General features: G+C 39.8%; 2 protein-coding genes across 4 annotated transcripts in view; both read right to left on the bottom strand.

Moving 5' to 3' along the window:
- The window catches only part of EIF3J (eukaryotic translation initiation factor 3 subunit J), a 40,196-nt gene extending 30,533 nt beyond the window's left edge, over positions 1–9,663 (bottom strand). The window contains exons 1-2 of one of the 2 annotated variants that reach the window (XM_068550721.1): positions 9,540–9,663; positions 1,073–1,176 (exon numbers count right to left, since the gene is read on the bottom strand). In XM_068550721.1, coding sequence (XP_068406822.1) covers positions 1,073–1,176; positions 9,540–9,555 — 120 coding nt within the window. In that variant the 5' untranslated portion in view covers positions 9,556–9,663. Of the gene's footprint in view, positions 1–1,072; positions 1,177–1,262; positions 1,391–9,539 lie in introns of those variants that run through there. The other variant, XM_068550712.1, reaches the window with a different exon arrangement.
- Positions 9,664–11,413: 1,750 nt separating this feature from the next.
- The window catches only part of CTDSPL2 (CTD small phosphatase like 2), a 74,775-nt gene continuing 66,736 nt past the window's right edge, over positions 11,414–19,452 (bottom strand). For both annotated transcript variants that reach the window (XM_068550703.1, XM_068550702.1), the window contains exons 11-13: positions 18,571–18,697; positions 17,001–17,096; positions 11,414–16,345 (exon numbers count right to left, since the gene is read on the bottom strand). In XM_068550703.1, coding sequence (XP_068406804.1) covers positions 16,280–16,345; positions 17,001–17,096; positions 18,571–18,697 — 289 coding nt within the window. In that variant the 3' untranslated portion in view covers positions 11,414–16,279. The remainder of the gene's footprint in view (positions 16,346–17,000; positions 17,097–18,570; positions 18,698–19,452) is intronic.

Genomic DNA, 19,452 nt, shown 5'->3' with positions numbered 1-19,452 from the left:
AGAGTAAAACATTCACTAAATGAATCAAAACCATAAAAAACCATTTTCCAACTCATACTAAACTTTATCTTCACAAAAATAAAAAGATTTTGAAAACTCTGTTAATAAGAGTCTTAACATTCTGTGCTTGAGACTTTTGTAGCTACCTGAAAAACAAAAACGAATGCAGTAGGCATAATGTCATCTGAAGCTGCATCTAAAGCCCCCAGGAGTTCTCAAAAACAAACGAAGATGGTAAATCGGGTTCAAATCTACAAGGCATAGGAAAAACAAACAACCACCAAAAAAACACAAAACACTGACTCCCTCGTCTTCTCCAACCACCAAATCTTCACTATTCCCTTACGCGTTCGTGTGTAGATGAATAATAGGTCGCTGTGTGGACTACCCAGGTTTCTCATCACTAATTGCTAGCTATCTCAGTACTCAGTTCATCCTTTTACCACAGGATGCAAGAAGGGAGGCTAAAAATTACTGCATTTGTGTGGGGGGAAAAAAAAAAGTGGCTGAAATTAAACCACAATATTTCACTCATTTAACACCTCAAACAAACTCTACAAATGGGCCTTCGGGGATATAAATGAGTTATTGGCCCCGGGGAGACCTGAGCTTGAAAGGGCAGGTGGGTTGCAAGACTTTCCATATGGGATAAGCCAGGGGCTCCATTCTCAGCTTCCCAGTCTCATCCCCGCGAGCAACTCCGGACCGCGAAGTTTGCACGTGGGCCGGTCCAGCCCCTGCTGTCACCTCCCGTCCCCAGTTGGCGGGTGGGTTCCAGGCCGGAGAGCAGATCTTCAAAGAAGGGCTGGGCCCAGGGCTAAGGCTAGGGCTGGGGCCGGCGACTCGCCAGGGAAGTTCAACAGACCACGCTGCCCGCCTCCGGCCCATATGGCCGGCGAAAGGAGGGGAACACGGCACCGCCAGGCCCTACGCTCCCGCCTAGACCCACGGCCCGCAGGCCCGGGCGGCGCCCCTGGGCCCACAGTCCGTCCGCCCGCCCGTCGGCGGGCAACTCTGCCCGCGACGGCGCCAGCCCGCTCCAACACTGCTCGGAGCCCCGGCCCGCACCCACCTTGACGTCCTCGTCCTCGTCCTCGCCTTCCCAGCGGTCCCCGCCGGCGGTGCCGCCGCCCCCCACCTTCCGCACCGGGTCTTCCACGGAGAACGTGTCCGCGTCTACGAAAGAGAGCGAGCCACGTTAATGCCTGCCTGGGCGTGGGGCCAGCGCCGGCCCGGGCCCTGCCCCCGGAACTTCTCCTCACCCCAGGAGTCGGAGTCCCCCGCCGCTGCCGCCGCCATCTCGAGCCGGGTGTAAGCGTGTGCGAGTAGAGAGCGAGCAAAGAGTTAGCGCGGCGGAGGTGACTCACTGGATCTGCTCTCGTTGGCCGGCGCAGGGCACGCTGGGACCTTGGCTGACTGAAAGCCAGGGCCCAGGCCCCGCCCCTTCTGGCGGCTGCTGGGGCGACGTGCGCGCGGGCCGGAAGGGGGCGCGGAATGCGGCGGGCGCGGCGGAGTGTCCTGTACTCCACGCCCCGGGGAGGTCCTGTGGGCTAGTGGGGTGGGGAGAGAGGAAGCGGCAGAGGGAAGGCACCCAATCCTGGGCCCTGGGAAGGAAATGTAAGTGCGAGGAAGTTAGCAGGGCGGTACCTTGCCTGGCGCTGGTCTCTCGCCTGCCCTCTCCACCCCTCCCCTGCCAACCCCATCCGCGCCCCTACCAGTCGGATGCGCCATTCCTCTGGTCACACGGATCGCCACTCGCTGCCGCTGGCTGATACCTAGGAGACCCACAGCCTCTCCACGCCTCACTCAGAAGCGGGCTCTGAACTCCACGCCCACCTGTGGGGGCGGTGGATTGGCCTCCCAGATCCCTGGAGGGCGCGGTTGCGCTGGGCGAGGTGGGGTCCCTCTGGAAGCCGGGGTACGCAGGGCTCCCGGGAAGAAGCGAGCGGAGAGGGCTGAGCTCCTGGCAGCCTTCCTAGCCAGGGTGCTCAGAGTCAGCTCCTGGCACACTTGCCTCCAGTTCGTCACGAAAGGATCGAAGGCAGCCCCCAGTGCTCAAGGATTTTCCCTTCCTTTGAGCTCCTTGAAGCCAATACATGATTCATTCTTTCGCAGAATAATTTCGGAACTCGGTCTGTGCTAAGCATAAACTCTAGCCTTGCCCTAAAGGAGCGCACAATCAAGTAGCAAAAATAGACATGTAAACAAATTTCGACGCAGTGCGATGACCGCAACAAAAAGAAGCATTGCGAGGTTAAATGTAAAAGGGTAACATTAACCGCGGGGGGCGGGCGGGGAGCTCTAGGCTACATGAAAGGCTTCGGGAGGGTAAGCACTGCAGTAACGAGTTTTAAACACCAAGTGAAATTTGCTCCAGTGCATTTCCAGTAGAAAGATTGCATGTGATCCCTGATCTGACTGAATGGCGCAATTGGAGATAAGCTGAACAGGTAAACTGATCGTAATAAAGGGTTTAAGATGGGTTAACCTTCACTCTGTCCTTTGGGCCATTGGGCTCCACTGCAGGATTTTCAGAGGCGTGCAGTTTCAGATATTTTTATTTTGTTTTTGTTGTTTTCTTAATTTATTTTTGAATATGTAACACGTACTTGGTACAACGTTCAGGTTATAAAAGGGTATACACAGTGATCAGCCATTCTGTTTTTTCTGGTGGCAACTATTGTTTCCCACTTCTTGTGTACCTTTTCAGAGTCTACAAATAGTACGCATTTTATAAAAGATGGTCTTCCAAAAGATATCCTACAGCCCACTTACTCAAAGTTTGCTCCTGATCAGCAACACCTGGGAGCTTGTCAGAAATGTAGAATCTCAGACCCCATCCCAGAATCAGAATCTGCCTTTTAACAAGATCCTCAGATGATTGTATGTTAAAGTGTGAGAGGCAATGCTATACAGCCATCCATTTATAAAGAGGGATTGGAAGGAGGCAAGACAGAAGGCAAGGAAAGACTAGAATGTAAGGTCCCTAGGGCACAATCTGTCTTTTATTAACAGTTATATCTCCAGCATTTGGCACAGTATCTAATACATAAGTAAATATTTTATGAATTAATAGAGAAGAACACCATCCTAAAGCAAGGCAGTGGCAAAAGAGGAAGGAACCAATCAGAGAAATAGTTAAGGGTCAGAATCAACAGAATTTAGTGACTGTGATGATTAATTTTATGTGTCATCTTGGCTAGGCCATGGTACCCAGTTTTTGGTTAATCACTAGTCTAGTTGTTGCTGTGAATGTATTTTTTGTTTATGATTAACCTTTAAGACACAGATTTTGAGTAAAACAGATTACCCTCCATAATGTGGATGGGTCTTATCCAGTGAATTGAAGGCATTAAGAAAACACACCGAGGGCTTCCCTTGTGGCGCAGTGGTTAAGAATCCGCCTGCCAATGCAGGGGACATGGGTTCGAGCCTTGGTCCGGGAAGATCCCACATGCTGTGGAGCTACTAAGCCCGTGTGCCACAACTACTGAGCCCACGTGCCACAACTACTGAAGCCTGCGTGCCTAGAGCCCGTGCTCTGCAACAAGAGAAGCCACCGCAATGAGAAGCCTGCGCACTGCAACGAAGAGTAGCCCCCACTCGCCGCAACCAGAGAAAGCCCACACGCAGCAACGAAGACCCAACACGGCCAAAAATAAATAAATTAATTAATTAATTTAAAAGAAAAGAAAAGAAAAGAAAACAGACTGAGGGACTTACCTGGTGGCACCGTGGTTGGGAATCCGCCTGCCAATGCAGGAGACACGGGTTCGAGCCCTGGTCCGGGAAGATCCCACATGCTGCGGAGCAACTAAGCCCAATGCACCACAACTACTGAGCCTGTGCTCTAGAGCCTGTGAGCCACAGCTGCTGAGCCTGTGAGCCACAGCTGCTGAGCCGTGTGCCACAACTGCTGAAGCCCCTGCGCCTAGAGCCTGCGCTCCGCAAGAAGAGAAGCCACCACAATGAGAAGCCCGTGCACCGCAATGAAGAGTAGCCCCCACTCTCCACAACTAGAGAAAGCCCACACCCAGCAACAAAAACCAAAAAATTAATTAATTAATTAATTATTTTTAAAAAGGAAAGAAAACACACTGAGCAAAAAGGGATTCTGCCTACAGACTGCCTTTGGACTCTGCAGCATCAGCTCTTCCGTGGGTCTCCAGCCTGCTGACCTGCCCTGCAGATTTGAGACTTGCCAGCTGCCACAATTACGTGAGCCAATTTCTTTTTCTTTCTTCCTTTCTTTCTTTCTTTCTTTCTTTCTTTCTTTCTTTCTTTCTTTCTTTCTTTCTTTCTTTCTTTCTTTCGCTGCGCTGCACAGCTTGTGGGATCTTAGTTCCTCAACCAAGGATTGAACCCAGGCCCTCAACAGTGAAAGTGCCAAGTCCTAACCATTGGACAGCCAGGGAATTCCCTGTGAGCCATTTCTTAAAATAAATCTTTCTCTCTATATATACACATGCTACTGGTTCTGTTTCTCTGAATAACCCTGACTAACACAGTGACTGACTGGATATGGAGGAGGAGGGGAAGGGAGCAGTAGAGGATAATGCCTTTGGAGATTGAGTGGAAGTAACACCCATCTATAGGTGCTCAAGTCAAAAACCTGGGAGCTATCCTTGCTTTCTTCCTCTCACTTACTCCTTAAATTCAGTCCATCACCAACGTCTGTGAATTACTTCCAATATTAATCTCGAATCCATGTCTCTTGCTACCACCTTAATCCAAGCTTTCTCTAGGCTGTTCTACTATAATATGCTTTCAATTGGTTTTCCTTCTTCTACTCTTCCCTCTCCACAGTCCATTTACTACACACCAGGCAGTTTATTTTAAAAATGTAAATTAGATCATCACACCCCTTCCTCCTAGTTGAAATCCCTTTATTGGCTTCTTGGTGTTTGTTTGTTTGTTTGTTTTGGATTTAAATTCAACTCCTTATGGGCCTACAAGGCTCTGCGTAATCTGACTCCTACCTCCCATCAACCCCCTTATGATGCCATTCCCTCTCATTAACATCATTGTTACTGGCCCTCTGAGGCTACTAAGCCTTTTCCTATTTTTGGACTTTGTGCTTGCTGTTCTTTCTGTCTACAGTGCTCTTTCCACACCTTTACATGGTTGGCTTTTCTTCCTCCAAAATTCAGATGTTATCTTTGTAGAAAGTTCTTCCCTGATCTCCCTCCAGCAAGGGGCCTCGCCCAGTTACTCATCTTGTCCCTCTGGTTTTGTCATAGCATTTATCACAATTTCTAGTGACCTTGTTTCCTTATTTAATATCTGTTTGGAGCACAGGTATCTTGTCTGTGTTCTTTGCTACTGTATTCCCAGTGCCTAGCATGTAGTAAATGCTCCATAAATGTTTCTGAAGATGCCTGAATGGTGTTTCTCATCATAATAAGGAATGAGGATAGGTTAAGTTTTGGCCACACAGATCTTGACATTCCTCTGAGGCATCCAAATAGAAATGTCTAGTATACATTTGGAACTAGAGAGGTCTGAGCCACAGATAGAGGATTAGGAGTTATCTGATGATGGGGGTTGGATGGAATCACCTGAAGTAGAGGCCATCTGAAGATAGGGTAGAATAAGAAACCTTGAAGGACATCAACATTTAAAAGTAGCCAGGGGAAAAAGGTATATAAAGGATAGTAAGTTAAAAAAAATTTTTGTATCCTTCCAATTCTAGTACATTTTTTAAATACAAATTTTAAAATACTATGGAATATAGTATATTTGAAAATTCACTGTTGTAAGTCAGGAGACCTGAGTTCTAATCATTCAAATGATCAGATTATATTGAACTGAACACTGGACACTTATGGTGAGGAGTGGGGAAAGCTCACAATGATTTCTCCTTTTCTGGAAATCGTCCTAGTATACAAGAGTAGGTGGGCTCCCCAAGCCATTCTACTCCCTTACCATAGCTGATTTGGGAAGGGGGGTCAGAAGCAGATTAACTGTGAATCTAATGAAGCTGTAGCTTCAGGGCCCCTCATTGCATAGGCCCCCTCCATTCTTCAAGAAAGCCCTCCAAATTGTATTTGCTTCAAACTGTATAAAATCTGAATCTGCCCCTAGGTGGGATATAAATAACCCAGTGGAACCATCAAATTACCTGGTAGCTAGTCTCCAAAGATGGCCCTTTAATGAATAGTATCCAAGCCCTTATGTAATTTTTGAGTCTGGGGTAGCCATATGATTCATATTTAACCAGTAGAATAGGACAGAAGTGACACCCAAGGCTAGGCTATAACAAGCCTTGCAGCTTCCACCTGTGCCTTTTGGAATGCTCACTCTGGTAGAAGCCAGCTGCCATTTAAGAAGTCTTACTACCCTAAGATTGCCATGCTGTTTCAAGATAACCTTATGGAGAGCCTGTTTAGGGAGAGAGAAGTATTCAGCCAGCCCCTGGCTGTTCCAGATTATCCCAGCAGAGATGCCAGACACGGGAGCAAAGAAGTCATCTTGGACATCCAGTCTAGTTGAACCGTCAGATGATTCCATCCACAGCTACCTTTTTTTTTTTTTTTTTTTTTTTTGCCATGCAGCTTGTGGTATCCTAGTTCCCCGACCAGGGATCGAACCCGGGCCCCCTGCAGTAGAAGCTTGGAGTCCTAACCACTGGACCACCAGGGAATTTGCAATCCACAACTACCATTTGATTGCAACCACAGAAGACCCCAAGCAAGAGCTGTCCAGTTGAGCCCAGTCAGCCCACAGATCTGTGAGAGATATCTTAAGCCTCTTAAGTCTTAAGGTGAATTGTTATACAGTGATAATGGAAAGATTCTTTTTCCTAGGACTTTAGAATTTGGAACTCAAGACTCTCAGGGCCTGGGAGTTGGTGGCAGATGACAGCAGCCTGAAGGAAAGACCTCCTGATGAAGTGATGATTTCCCAAGCCACCTTACTTCCTCTTGCCTTCCCTTGAGGTCCAGTTGTCCAGCTCTTCCTTAAATGCCATGAGGTACCCCAGTATCTTTCCAGTAAATTCCATTATTGGCCTCAGCTAAAATTTTTAACAAATACATCTTAGTAGTCTTATCTGCAGATAAGAAATCTTGAGAGGCTAAGCTCTGCTATACTTAAGTCTGTTTGGCACATAGTGGGCACTTAATAACTGTTGAATGACTGCATGAATAAATTTCTAGGCAAAACTGGGTTTTTTCTCAAAGAAAAACTCGCCCATCAGGCCATTGTTTCTCCTCATGAAAGGTAGTCTCAAAAGAAAATTAATACAGCTGCACCCCAAAGAAAGCTGCTTTTTTAATATATTACTAGTAAGCCCACAGCATTATAGCAATGACCTGAACTAGGAAATAGTAAATAATTGGCTAAGAAGGTGCCAGACTCAATCAAATATCCCAAGGTGAAGACTCAGGAAAGCAAGACTGTGTATTTCTGAAGTGGTAATACAGTCATATGTATTTACTTGCCTGAAGATGTTCTAAGACAATGTATCTTCAAACAAACAAAAAATGTTAACAGAAAGAAGGTGAAATATAAGGGAGGTGAGGCCAAAGAACAAGATTTTGACAGTCCCCAGAGAAAAGGCTAAGCTGACCTGCAGACTTCTGGCAGACACCTAGTAGAGATGAAGATGAGGGCATCCTGTTGACTTGATATTAGCCATTACGATTCTCTTTCAGTTGACCTTCTCTCTGGTTCTACCCTTACCAAGCTGGCATCTGATTCTGATTTAGTTTCATAAGGAGGTAAATGAATGGAATTGATATTTGGCCTAAAAATTAATGTTTTGTGAGTTTAATTAGTGTGAACCAATTCCTCTGAATTTCATCAATTCTGAGTTGCACATTCAGAATCAATTTTCTGGACTTATAAATTGAAGTCCAGACTTTGAAATATGAGCTCATTCATTATGTCATGTATTCAACAAATAATTATTGACGGCCTACCCTGTACCAAGTACTATTCTAGGTTCTGGGGTATTAACTTCAAGGTATTAAACCACATGCAATTGAAAATAGGGTGTGAGAGTGGGAGGTGCTATGGAAAAAATACATGGGCTATATGTATGCTTCATTGATAAATTTTTGAAGCAGAAATTGAGAATAGAATTTATTCACAGAATTGTGCATGCTGCTTTTTGAAATAAAGAAGCCGGGAGACAATTGTCAAGAACTCTGTGCTGGAGACTTCGATTATTCCTTAAAACTAATCTGTGATCCACACACTAATCTCTAGGGAAACCCTATAATCACACATAACACTATTCCCATCTTACAGATGAGCAGAGTAACTGATCAGTGTTTGTTGAACAAATTAACATTAAAACCTCTGCCTTCAAGAAGCTTCATCATTAAAGCCATAGGAGAGTAAACGCCAGCAGAAAAGCAGCAGGGCTGCTTATGGCTTATTTTTAAGTGAAGTGCCTTAAGCACCAGACTCAAAATCTCATAAAGATGAAATAAGGCAAGGCTGAGGAGGCGGTTTTAATAGCACCAGATTAAAACTCATTTATAGGGACTTCCCTGGCGGTCCAGTGGTTAAGACTCCGCACTTCCAGTGCAGGGACCGTGGGTTCCATCCCTGGTTGGGGAACTAAGATCTCACATGCTGCCCTGCTTGGCCAAAAAACCCCCAAAAAACACTAATTTATAAAATACCAAAATCACTGATTTGATTTACATGATTTGATGTAGAAACAACTAACGACTTTTTCAATTTTAACCCTTCTCCCCTAAAGAGCCTACCCAAGACGTGAAATGACAGCATCTGTCTCCTTTCAACTCCTATACATTTTTCCGTACTTAACTTTTATATGGTGCCATAAAATCCTAGAGTACCTTCCCATTTCTATCATTAAGCTGGGCAAGCCATACTTTCCCTAGAACTTTACCAATCTCCGACTCAGATTGTCCATTACGATGCTAGCACCCAATACATTAACTATATTATCGTGGAGAAAGGAAATTCTTTGCGTGGAATGAATTAGATCAACGTCTATATTTCTTCAAACTGCTCTCCCACTCACTCAATCTATTCCCTATTCAGCAGTCAAAGTGATCTTTTTAAAACAAATCTGATTATTTGCCCCCTTGCTTAACTTTACCCCCTCCCCCAACCAAGCCTGGCTTAATATTCTTTCAGTAAATGTTCTACAGATCTCAACTTAATACTTCTTCAGCCAATCCAAGCCTGACTTCAGATTAGATTGTTATTAGCCCTCAAAGCCAGTCTTTTCGTTCATGTTCCTTTTCCCAGCAAATGTCAGTCTCCACTGCTAGCCTGTGAGCTTGAGAGCAGTGTCAGGTTTGCTTTCTTCTGCCATCCACAGAGCCTAGCATAGTTAAAGCAGTGTTTTTAAACTTTTACTGTCATCAGGAAGGCTACCTACAGCTACCTTCAACAATTGTCATACATCAACTATAACATTAAAGCTCAGTACATGGGAGCCGCTAAAAGCTCTAGTTCATTTGGTTCACTGGTTACTAAGAGACTTCTAACTCGGCAAGTCATTTACATGAGCCTGCTACCCCAACTACTTACTTCTCAAGCCATTTAATACTCACTCTTTAATTTCCTCATCCTTCATTTCTTCCTTCACAGTTAGCATTATTTTCATCCAAAATGTTCTTAACCAGGGGTCCCCAACCCCCGGGCCGCGGACGGGTACCGGTCGGTGGCCTGTTAGGAACAGAGCCACACAGCAAGAGGTGAGCAGTGGGTGGGAAAGCGAAGCGTCATCTGTATTTACAGCTACTTCCCGTCGTCGCTCACATTACCGCCTGAGCTCCGCCTCCTGTCAGCATTATGGTGAGTTGTGTAACTATTTCATTATCTATTACAATGTAATAATAATAGAAATAAAGTGCACAGTAAATGTAATGCGCTTGAATCATCCCGAAACCATCCCCCCCCCGCCCCCACCAGGCCGTGTTAAAATTGTCTTCCGCAAAACTGGTCTCTGGTGCCAAAAAGGTTGGGGACCGCTGTTCTTAACAATCATAGGTGACCTCTCCATTACCACTTCTCTAGTCTTTCTTTCCAGACTGCTTGCTGCTCATGTCTTTCTTTAAAAATCTCCCTGACATCTGTGGTGTTACAATAACCTGATTCTACTGCTCATTTCTGCCCCCTCTAGCTTCAGACATCTCCCAACACCCTGTATATATCTCACGCACCCTCAAGAAAATTAGCTGCTTTAACATTTCAGTTCTGGTAGTTATCTGTGTACATGTTTCACCACCCATTTTACAGATGAACAAATTAAGGATCAGAGAGAACTCCTTTGTCTAGTTTAGTGGATGAGTTCTTAAGTTCTTGAATTCAGGTCTTTTGACTCTGAACTTTATTTTCCTTTTTATTAACCATACTCCTAAGTCAGCTATTCCCAGGTCCAATCATTTATTTCTAAAGGCCTACTGCAGCGACACTCAAACCAGTCTGTGTGCATTACACTCCTTTGAAGCTTAGGGAAAATAGTTATCAAGTGTCATCCCAGCCAGGAACTGGGGGGGGGGGGCGGCGGGTGAGGAAAATGAAGAGATGTTGGCCAAAGGGTACAGACTTCTAGTGGTTTGAGGATCTAATGTTCCAAAGATCTAACGTATAGTATGGTGACTATAGTTAACAATACTGTATTTAAGTCTCATCACAGAGATTGGGGTGGGACCAGCTTGCTATTTTGTTGTTAATACTGGTTCAAGTTATTTAGCCCATTACATCAAGTATAATTTCATTTTAGCTCACCATAATCTGGTTCTTTTCTTGCCATTTTATCTCTACTTTTTAAAGCTAACCACTTCATTATTCAGGTTTTATGCAACTTCTGCACTTCTGGTAGTTCCAGAAATTAAGAATGTCATTCCTCCTAAAGTCATTACTTTGAGTAATGGTAATTAAGAGAGCTGGATTCTAATCCCAGCTTTGTGATCTTGGGAAGACACTTTTCTAGACACATTTTACATCTGCAAAATAAAGATGTACACTTAGAAGATGGAATTTCCTTCTAGTTTAAAAATTGGATTGTTAAACTCTAGGGCCTAGTTTGTACCACAAGCTTTTGCACTGAGTTAATATATTCTTTTATAAGAACATTTTGTTGGCTACATTCATTTTATAAACTAGGGAAAGCTTTGTATTTATGTACAAACATGATTATACAAAAATGCCAACGCCTTGGGAAATAGCCTGTCGTAATGATACTTGAATTCAAGTCTCCTAGAACAGCTGTGAGGTCTTGGGCCACAGCCCTCTCTGAGCTTGTTTCCTTATCTGTTTTTTCCGTATCTGTAACCTGCTCTACGTTCCTTATAGGTCATCAAAAGAGAAAGCAATGTGAAAAAATTGTGTACTTGTAAACAAAGCACTATACAAATATAAGTTGTTAGATATTATATTGTTTCTAATGGCTGAAAAATATCACCAGAGAAAAGTGCTTCCATAAAAGTTTTATTTATCCCCACAACAACCCTGTGAGGTAGGGTGATCAGGGCATTTGAAGATGAGAAAACTAAATCTACATTACTTGTTCACGGCTATACTGCATAGTAAATATGTAGAAATTAAATTGAATATTTTAAATGTCCATGACTTTATATTGATTCATGTGGAAAAAGGTAGAGAGAATATTAACTCCCCCCTACCTTAATGCCAAAAGGACACTGCCTTGAAAAATCCCATTTCAAAAGATGAAAGTAGTATTTCATTGCTTATTTCTACAAAGATTTATAAAATAAAAAAATAGTGAAATATTTTACAGTTAATATATATAATGGTCTCATTCAGGGATATGTCCTTCAGCTGTGTATATGATCAACTATTCCAAGTGCTAGAAAATGCAAACTCTTAAAAAGTATGAAAGACATGAATGATAATAAGCAGTAACCTCAATCTTCTTTATTATTCCTCCATGCATCTTGAATAAGTTCTGTGAAATCTGGTCCCAGTTAAAAAAAGAAAAAAGAAAACTCTACCACAAAGAGATGTCTGGTAAACTTAATTTTGTTGCCTACTCTCAACTCTCAAACCACTGTCACATTAAGTAAAGCAGTGATTTCCCAAATCTATGAGAATCACTTGAGAGCTTTTAAAAAATAGAGAACTCTCAGGCCCCACTCTAGACCCAGTGAGACAATTTGGCAGAGGTCAGGCCTCAAGAATCTGTATTTCTAAAGCTCCACAGAGTAATTCTAATGAAGAGTCAGATTTGGGAACCAGTGATATATTTTAAAATACTAATAACTAATATAAAAACCATAAAGTAAGTATAAACTTGTTGCTCTCATCTCCCCTTTTAAAAATTTCGCAAAACACACAACCCCGGAACTCTTGCCTCCGGGCAAGTAATTTCAATTCAAGATACAGAGAAACATTTTATAAAAATGTATCCTAGTGAGTGAGACTTGGATTCCAATAATAATTTAAGTAGCATTTAAATATAAGATACTGAGTTCTGTGGTTCTTATTCTGAAATTTTAAAATGTATTTTATACAGGTTCCTAGCAGGCTTTTAACTCAGGGGATGACATGAAAAGTAATGACATATTCAAGCACATAAGCACTGAAAAAATACTATACTCAAAAACAGCTCATGAGAGGAATAAGAAAGTGAATGAATGACAACCTAAGGCCTTTTGGCCCATACATTTTTGTTCCCAGTCCACTCTTCCCCTATAAGGGGAAATAAAATAAACATTCTTTCCTAGTTACTTGGCATAGTTATTTGGTGGGTGACTATTAACACTAAGTTAATTTAGATACACAAGATTAAAAGAGATAACAAATAAATACCTAGGAAGACAAAGAGAAGTCAGGTCAGAAAACCTTAACTAGCTAATGATGTAGTATATAACACCATCATGTTAGGACAATTAAATGAAGGCTTCAGTGTCCTTTACATTTCAGCTTTATGTGATTGACACAAGACGTGGAAAAGATCTGGTCCTTATGAAGAAGTCTGTGCTCGCTGCAAAGATTTGTAGGAATAATGAAACGCTTTCTTCATTGATGAGATGAAGTCTCTGTTTTTCAGCAAGTTGACTGAACAAAACAGTGAAAAACAAACTTCTTTAGATGGTTGAATGAAAGTAATATCTAGTTGAAAAAGTCATTGACCAAAGATAACTTTTTTAAAAAAAATGATTCTATGTTTAACCATCTCCCCCCAAAACCCAAAAAACAAACAAACCAGGAAAACCAAAGTAATATAAAAACACAACGTACACATCCATTTTCACTGACAGTTACAAGAAAATAGCCATTTATGGAAGTTACAATGCTTTCAACAAATCCCCCCCAAATTTTGGGAAACAAGATAAAGCCATCGGGTAAATAAATATACATACTAGCTAATATAAAACAATTTATGCTTTTAAATTGTTGTCAACTCTCTTTTAAGACCCAAGGAGAAATATGGTGCTATAAATCTGATTAGGGCTACATATATTACATGGAATTAAAAAACACAACTGATTAAAACATCCTAACAATAATACAAATATTTAAAAGAATGTCTTTAAAAGTCAGACATTTACCACTGGAAATATCACAATTATAATATGTACTTCAGAGTCGTAATGTGTATATAGGTCACTTTTGCTGTGTCTTATCAGGTATCCATCTCTCCTGCATTTACTACAGTCAGTTTTTAAGAGTTCATGTTTTCTGTGTGAACTGAAGGGGCTGGGCACATCTCAATTCATAAACACCTCCATTTAATTAATGGAAATGTTTAAGGTAATATCTACTAACAGATAAAGGAAAGAAGGGGTAATAAGATAACACATTTTAAAGTGGAGGAAGCTGGATAACTGTCTCTATAACTTATTTTAAATTTTGTATTAATAACAAATTTAAAATGACTCAAATCAAGTAATGAAGAAAAATAGATTGAACTGATCTCAAGAAATTTTCTCAGGCCATATAAAATTCTCCCTTAGTTTATTTCTTTACAGAATCTTGTTAGGCTTGATTCATTTGTCAGTCAACTTAAAGGAGCTCTCCTAGCAGGGGATCAAAAACAGCTTTACCAATAAAAGATGATTAAAAGTTGTTTTTAAAGTGCCTATAGGCACAGTGGTATATATAGGTGCTTACATTTCCCTTTTAGTTGTGGGAAGGCCCGTTGAGACTGTATTTACTTAATCAGAAAAGCTTTCAGCAATTATAATGCAAGCTGAAAGTTTAGATCCTGTATAGGTTTTGGGTTTTGCTGTTTGAACATAAAAAGGGAGCAAGGAGAAATGTAACCAGGTTCACAATTTTGAGCAAGAGCATATGTAAAGGTAACATATGTACATTTTATTTCAAGAAAGACAGAAGACAAACAGCATAAAGATGCCCAGATGCCCTAAAGATAAATACATTTCAAAGATTCTCATTAAAATGAATCTGTAGTATTTTTTTCCTGCAAGCAAAATACCTTTCTTTAAATTAAAAACAAACAAACAAACAAAAAAAACCCCAGTATTCTGAATTGCAAATGCTTTTGCTTTTTTTTTTTTTTTTTTGCAGAAAATCTGCCATGATTATTTTTTTAATGAATAAGGATTTTCCACAAAACAGGCTTGCTCTACATGCTAGATTTTTAAACAGTTCAGTGACACAATATGCTAACTACATACACAACAGATAATATAGTAAGAAAACACTCAACCTGATGAAAAGTTAAAATCTTCATTAATACACTGAAAACTGACATAACTCATGCCTTTAAAATCAAAAATACAAAAATTAAATGTTTTCCTAAAAAGATTTCCTTATTTTAAGGATTCATTTGAAAATGAAGCTGCATGTAATTTGTACAATAAGTTGTACAAGTAAACAGGTAAATATACATAAAAAATTAAGTGACATACTCCTCAATTATCAGTTGTCCACCTTTAATTTCCAATACTGTACTTTCTTAACAAGCATACAAAATATCAAACTTCTCTTTAGAAAAAGTGCCGTTCTTTGACATCCTTTACACAAAAACAGTCTGAGCCTGTGGCATGATAATGCAGTTGAGAGGCAAAGCATACTAACTTTTACAAATTCTACCTTCCATAAAAAGCCTCCCGAAAAAGAGATTACACGCCACTATAAAAATATCAACCTCTTGTGGTAGCTGCATTAGAGAACCAAGGCTTGAAGACTATTTTCATATAGCATAGAAAACCACTATGAGAACATATTAACTGCATTGGTGGCTTGGGAGTTTACTGTGCCACAGGATTATGCATAGCTACTGTAAGGTACCAAGACTGTTACACAGAGTTTTAATTGATTGTAACTGAGAGCATAACAGAGGTACTACCAGCCCATGCAAAGTAACTAAAAATACTGAATCACTGTGCTGAATACTTCATTCCTGGAGAAAACCAAAGGCATCAGTAACCAAATCAAGCCCAACAGGTGACCAAACTCATTCTCCTCAAAGATTGGTGAGCACAGTGAAGTCTGAGGTATACCTTTTATCCATCAAATCTGTGTGCCACTGCAAGATATTACCACTTGGGAACACATGCCATCACAATGGTTTAAATCTTTTGAATATTAGTCATTCATATATTCTTATCTACCCAGTCTCTTGATTTTTGAAAAGATTTCACCTACAGTAGAATATTACAGAAACAAAATATAAATGCATGTTCTAAATGAAACTTACATGGACTAAAAGTAGAGAATATTTTTAAACAAATATACAATATGCAGGCAGACAAAGCAGGAAAACGGCCATTCAAATGTATAATAAAAAACTAAAAATTGACTATTTCCAGAAAACTATGAAGCGCCTCAACTAAAAGGAATGCATAATGAAATTCTAATCTAATACAGGTCAAAAATGTAAAAAGGTTATAAACCTTAACAGGAAAAATAAAACAACTTTTACTGGCCATTCCTGTTGAAATGAGAATTTTAAAGTAACAGAAAAGTGGCTACAAACCCACTTAGAGCACCAAACAGAGAGAAAATAAAAGTCCATTTTCATCTCTGTTATTATCATAAAATCCTGTGTGACTACAGGTCAAACTGCTGGTGGCAGAAACAGAATTCTTTATAAACTGCAGATGTCCTGTACATAAAAAAATTTCACTGGAAGTTGCACTAGTTCTAAAGACTCTTCTGTTTTAGCCTACCTACTGTATGTATTCAATCTGAGATAAAGTCTCTTTCTGTAACCCTTGATTATTATTGGGCACCAAGATAAGAAAAGCAAGACGGGGTACAAAAATGCAAAATTTCAACAGTAATGGCAATGTTTTTGTCTTAGTCCAAAAGGGTCCTGCATTCTCTCCCCCTTCAGTGATTTGACAAGTCTTTGTACTTAATCTGGGGGCAGCAAATCATGCAAGCGAAATCGGTCTCTGATGTGAGGTCGAACATCTTCATTCTGCGTGGAGAAATAGACATTTTAAAAGCCACGTAATTTCAAAGCCATGATCCTCATAACATTATGAACATTCTTACTTTGCAAAGAAACTATACCACCATTTATCAATATTTTATAATTTACATTATTTTGTTTGCCAAATAAAAAGATATACATAGAAGCAGTTAAATTTAGATTAAAAAAAAAAAGCCTGTCATTAATGTATTCATTTTGTAAGAACAATTATGCAATAAGAGGTCAAACCAAAAGATAGGTAAAGCATTAAGCCAATGAATTCTACTTTATATAGTAGTTTTAAAATTAATACATGGACATAGAGGAAAAAATTCCCAGAATAAAGTTTCAGTACCATAAGCATTAATTCTAGACCTGAACTACAAAATCAATTTAACACAACTAGTTAGTGACAACTAGTTAGCAAGAGGAAGTCTGGTAAAATAAAACATCTGATATATAAATTTTAAAATACTGATAAACATAATTTTAATATAATTCAGAAGTTTCAAAAATGCTTGTAATCTTTTTTCAATCTCTGCCCTAATGTCCCACCATGTTGACTTAAAGTTAGTACACATAAAGCAACTGAAAAGATTTATTTCAATAGAGTTAAAGCAACAAAAACCTAACAAAAAGATAAATGATAAGATATACTTACCAGTTCTACTAGCTTCTCCAGAAACGGAATCAATTTTAGAAGTTCATTGTCATTTTTATCCATAAACCAGCTTTCTATAGGGATTCCATTAGATAGCTAAAGTGAAAAATAAGTAATTAACTCTTTTCATTTACATTTTGCCTACTTTGGAAAAGCTTAAAAAAGAAGTAACAGATTTTAGTAAACATTAATCAGTAAGTTCTTTTGAAAAAGGAATGCAATCAGAGTTTATGCCGGTCATATTCTTTGACAACTTAATAGTGCAAGAGACAGATGTTAAGGAATGAACTGAAACATAATTGGTTTTTAGAGTAATTTATTCTTAGTGTATATAAAACTTAATAAGAAATATTCATTAAAACAAGTTTTGCATTAACATAACTAAAAACATTATTCATTCAAGAAATATTATTAGTCAATGCTAGGCATTTTGAATAAAGGAATTTTGCCAATCTCAACAGAGAACACTATTAGAAAGCATATACTCTTACACAGGGACTGTGTCCCATTATTTTATTCCCAGCAACTACCAAGATAACCTGAAACATAGTAGGAACATAACAAATTGACTCAATGGTATTTTGTTGGTCTAAAAACAAAAATACAAACCATATTTGTTTTATAGTAAATATTCTCTAGGATAATATCTTTTAACATTTACGCAGAACACTGTGTTTGAGATGGAGGATAACTGAAATTATTTTATTTACGAACCAATTCTTAAAAACATTATTTCAAAACGCAAGTGAATAAAAGTAGTGACCTAAACTGAACATACTTCAATACCATATGCAGTTTTTCCCCTTGTATTCTTTTTGAAATTTTATTATGGACATTTTTGAAACAGAAAAGTTAAGGGCAAATCTTGTTTCATCTACACCCAACCCACTTTCCACCATTCCAATTCTGCACTGATTTATTCTGAAGAAAATCTCAGCCATATCACATGAACATACTCATAATGTAAAATATATCTTGCAAGGATGGCTCATCTCTTGTCTGTCTGCTATCTATCTATCTATCTGTCTATCTATCATATGCCGTGCTGTGTGGCCTACGGGATCCTAGTTCCCTCACCAGGGATGGAACCCGGGCCCTCAGCAGGTGTAGGTGCTGAGTCCTAACCACTGGACTGCCAGGGAATTCCCTCTAGTTGAATTTATATTTCTAAGAATCATTGACAAAGGGTACAAACATATTGACAAAATAGTCTAAGAAAATATTTTGAAATGCCAAATCAAACAGACCAGAAGAACATGGTTAAGCTAGTCATAATTCTGAAACATGTTTACAATTAAATTACTGATTTAACAATAGATAAGAATGCTATTAAATGATATATATCTTATAGTCCCTTCTTAGGGATTTACTACTTCAGATTTACTACTCAGATTTTTATGTATGTTGTACTTCATTTAAAAGAAAAATTTCCACAAGGAATATACTAATTTGGAATTCCTAATTCTAAAAGATGACACTAAACAGGGAAATTCCACCAGTGAAAATTCTGTTGTCCCATCATATCTTTTGGCAGCATTTGTCTGAGTTTGTTTAGCAGCCCTCTTCCTACCTGATATGCAAAGGCTTGTGGTGAGTTGTCAATTATTATAGTTTTTGAAAGATCTCTTCCAAGGATATTTAAGTCCTTTATATAGTTTCCTTGTACACAAACACAATGTTCGCGGAAAAGCCGGTGCCTAAACATAAAAGTAAAAACAAATTAACTAAAAAAAAAAAATATATATATATATATATCTGTAAAAAGCACAACATATACTGAAACATATATACAATACACATACCATAGGCTTTACAAGTTAAGCCTTATCATTTTCTCTCACAAAGGAAATTCAAATACAAGTGTGGGCCTAAGCTTTGGGCTACAGTTTTATTATAAAAATTCTTAGCAATTATTGAAACCTTACAACCAAATATTACCATGCCTTAAAGAACTTTGTTTTATCCCAAAATGTTATATTAAATGATAAAGAGGGATTAAAAACCCTGTAAATTGGTTTTGTAATTTATTTACCCAGGAAAGCTCAGTTCAGATGCAGCATCTGGTTGTCATCGAGGTCCTGCTTTTTAACCAATTTTCCAGATGGTTGACTGAGGCACAAGGAGGTCAAGTGACTTGCCCAAGGTCACACAGTAAGTCAGTGGTTAGCCCCGCATTGGAACCCAGGATCCTCCTGGCTCCCAGTCCTTTGCTCTAACCAGAAGACCACACAGCCTCCCTATCCCTGCACATGCCAGAATAGAAAATATAAAAAGGAATGTTTCCGTGTTGGCATTTAAAAAAAATGTTTTTAGTTTCTCTTATAGTTTTTGAGGAAAGGTGCAGAGGCCAAAACATTCCATCATTTCAACTTTTCCCAAACACCCATCTTTATTTTAATTGCGTGCGTTTGTGTGGGGGTGTGTGTGTGTGGGAGGTGAGAGATCATTTGAA

Source organism: Eschrichtius robustus, chromosome 1 (assembly GCF_028021215.1).
Source record: "Eschrichtius robustus isolate mEscRob2 chromosome 1, mEscRob2.pri, whole genome shotgun sequence".
NCBI classification, from domain to species: Eukaryota; Metazoa; Chordata; class Mammalia; order Artiodactyla; family Eschrichtiidae; genus Eschrichtius; species Eschrichtius robustus.
The sequence above is the reverse complement of the archived record's forward strand: the minus strand, read 5'-3'. Positions and strand labels throughout refer to the sequence as shown.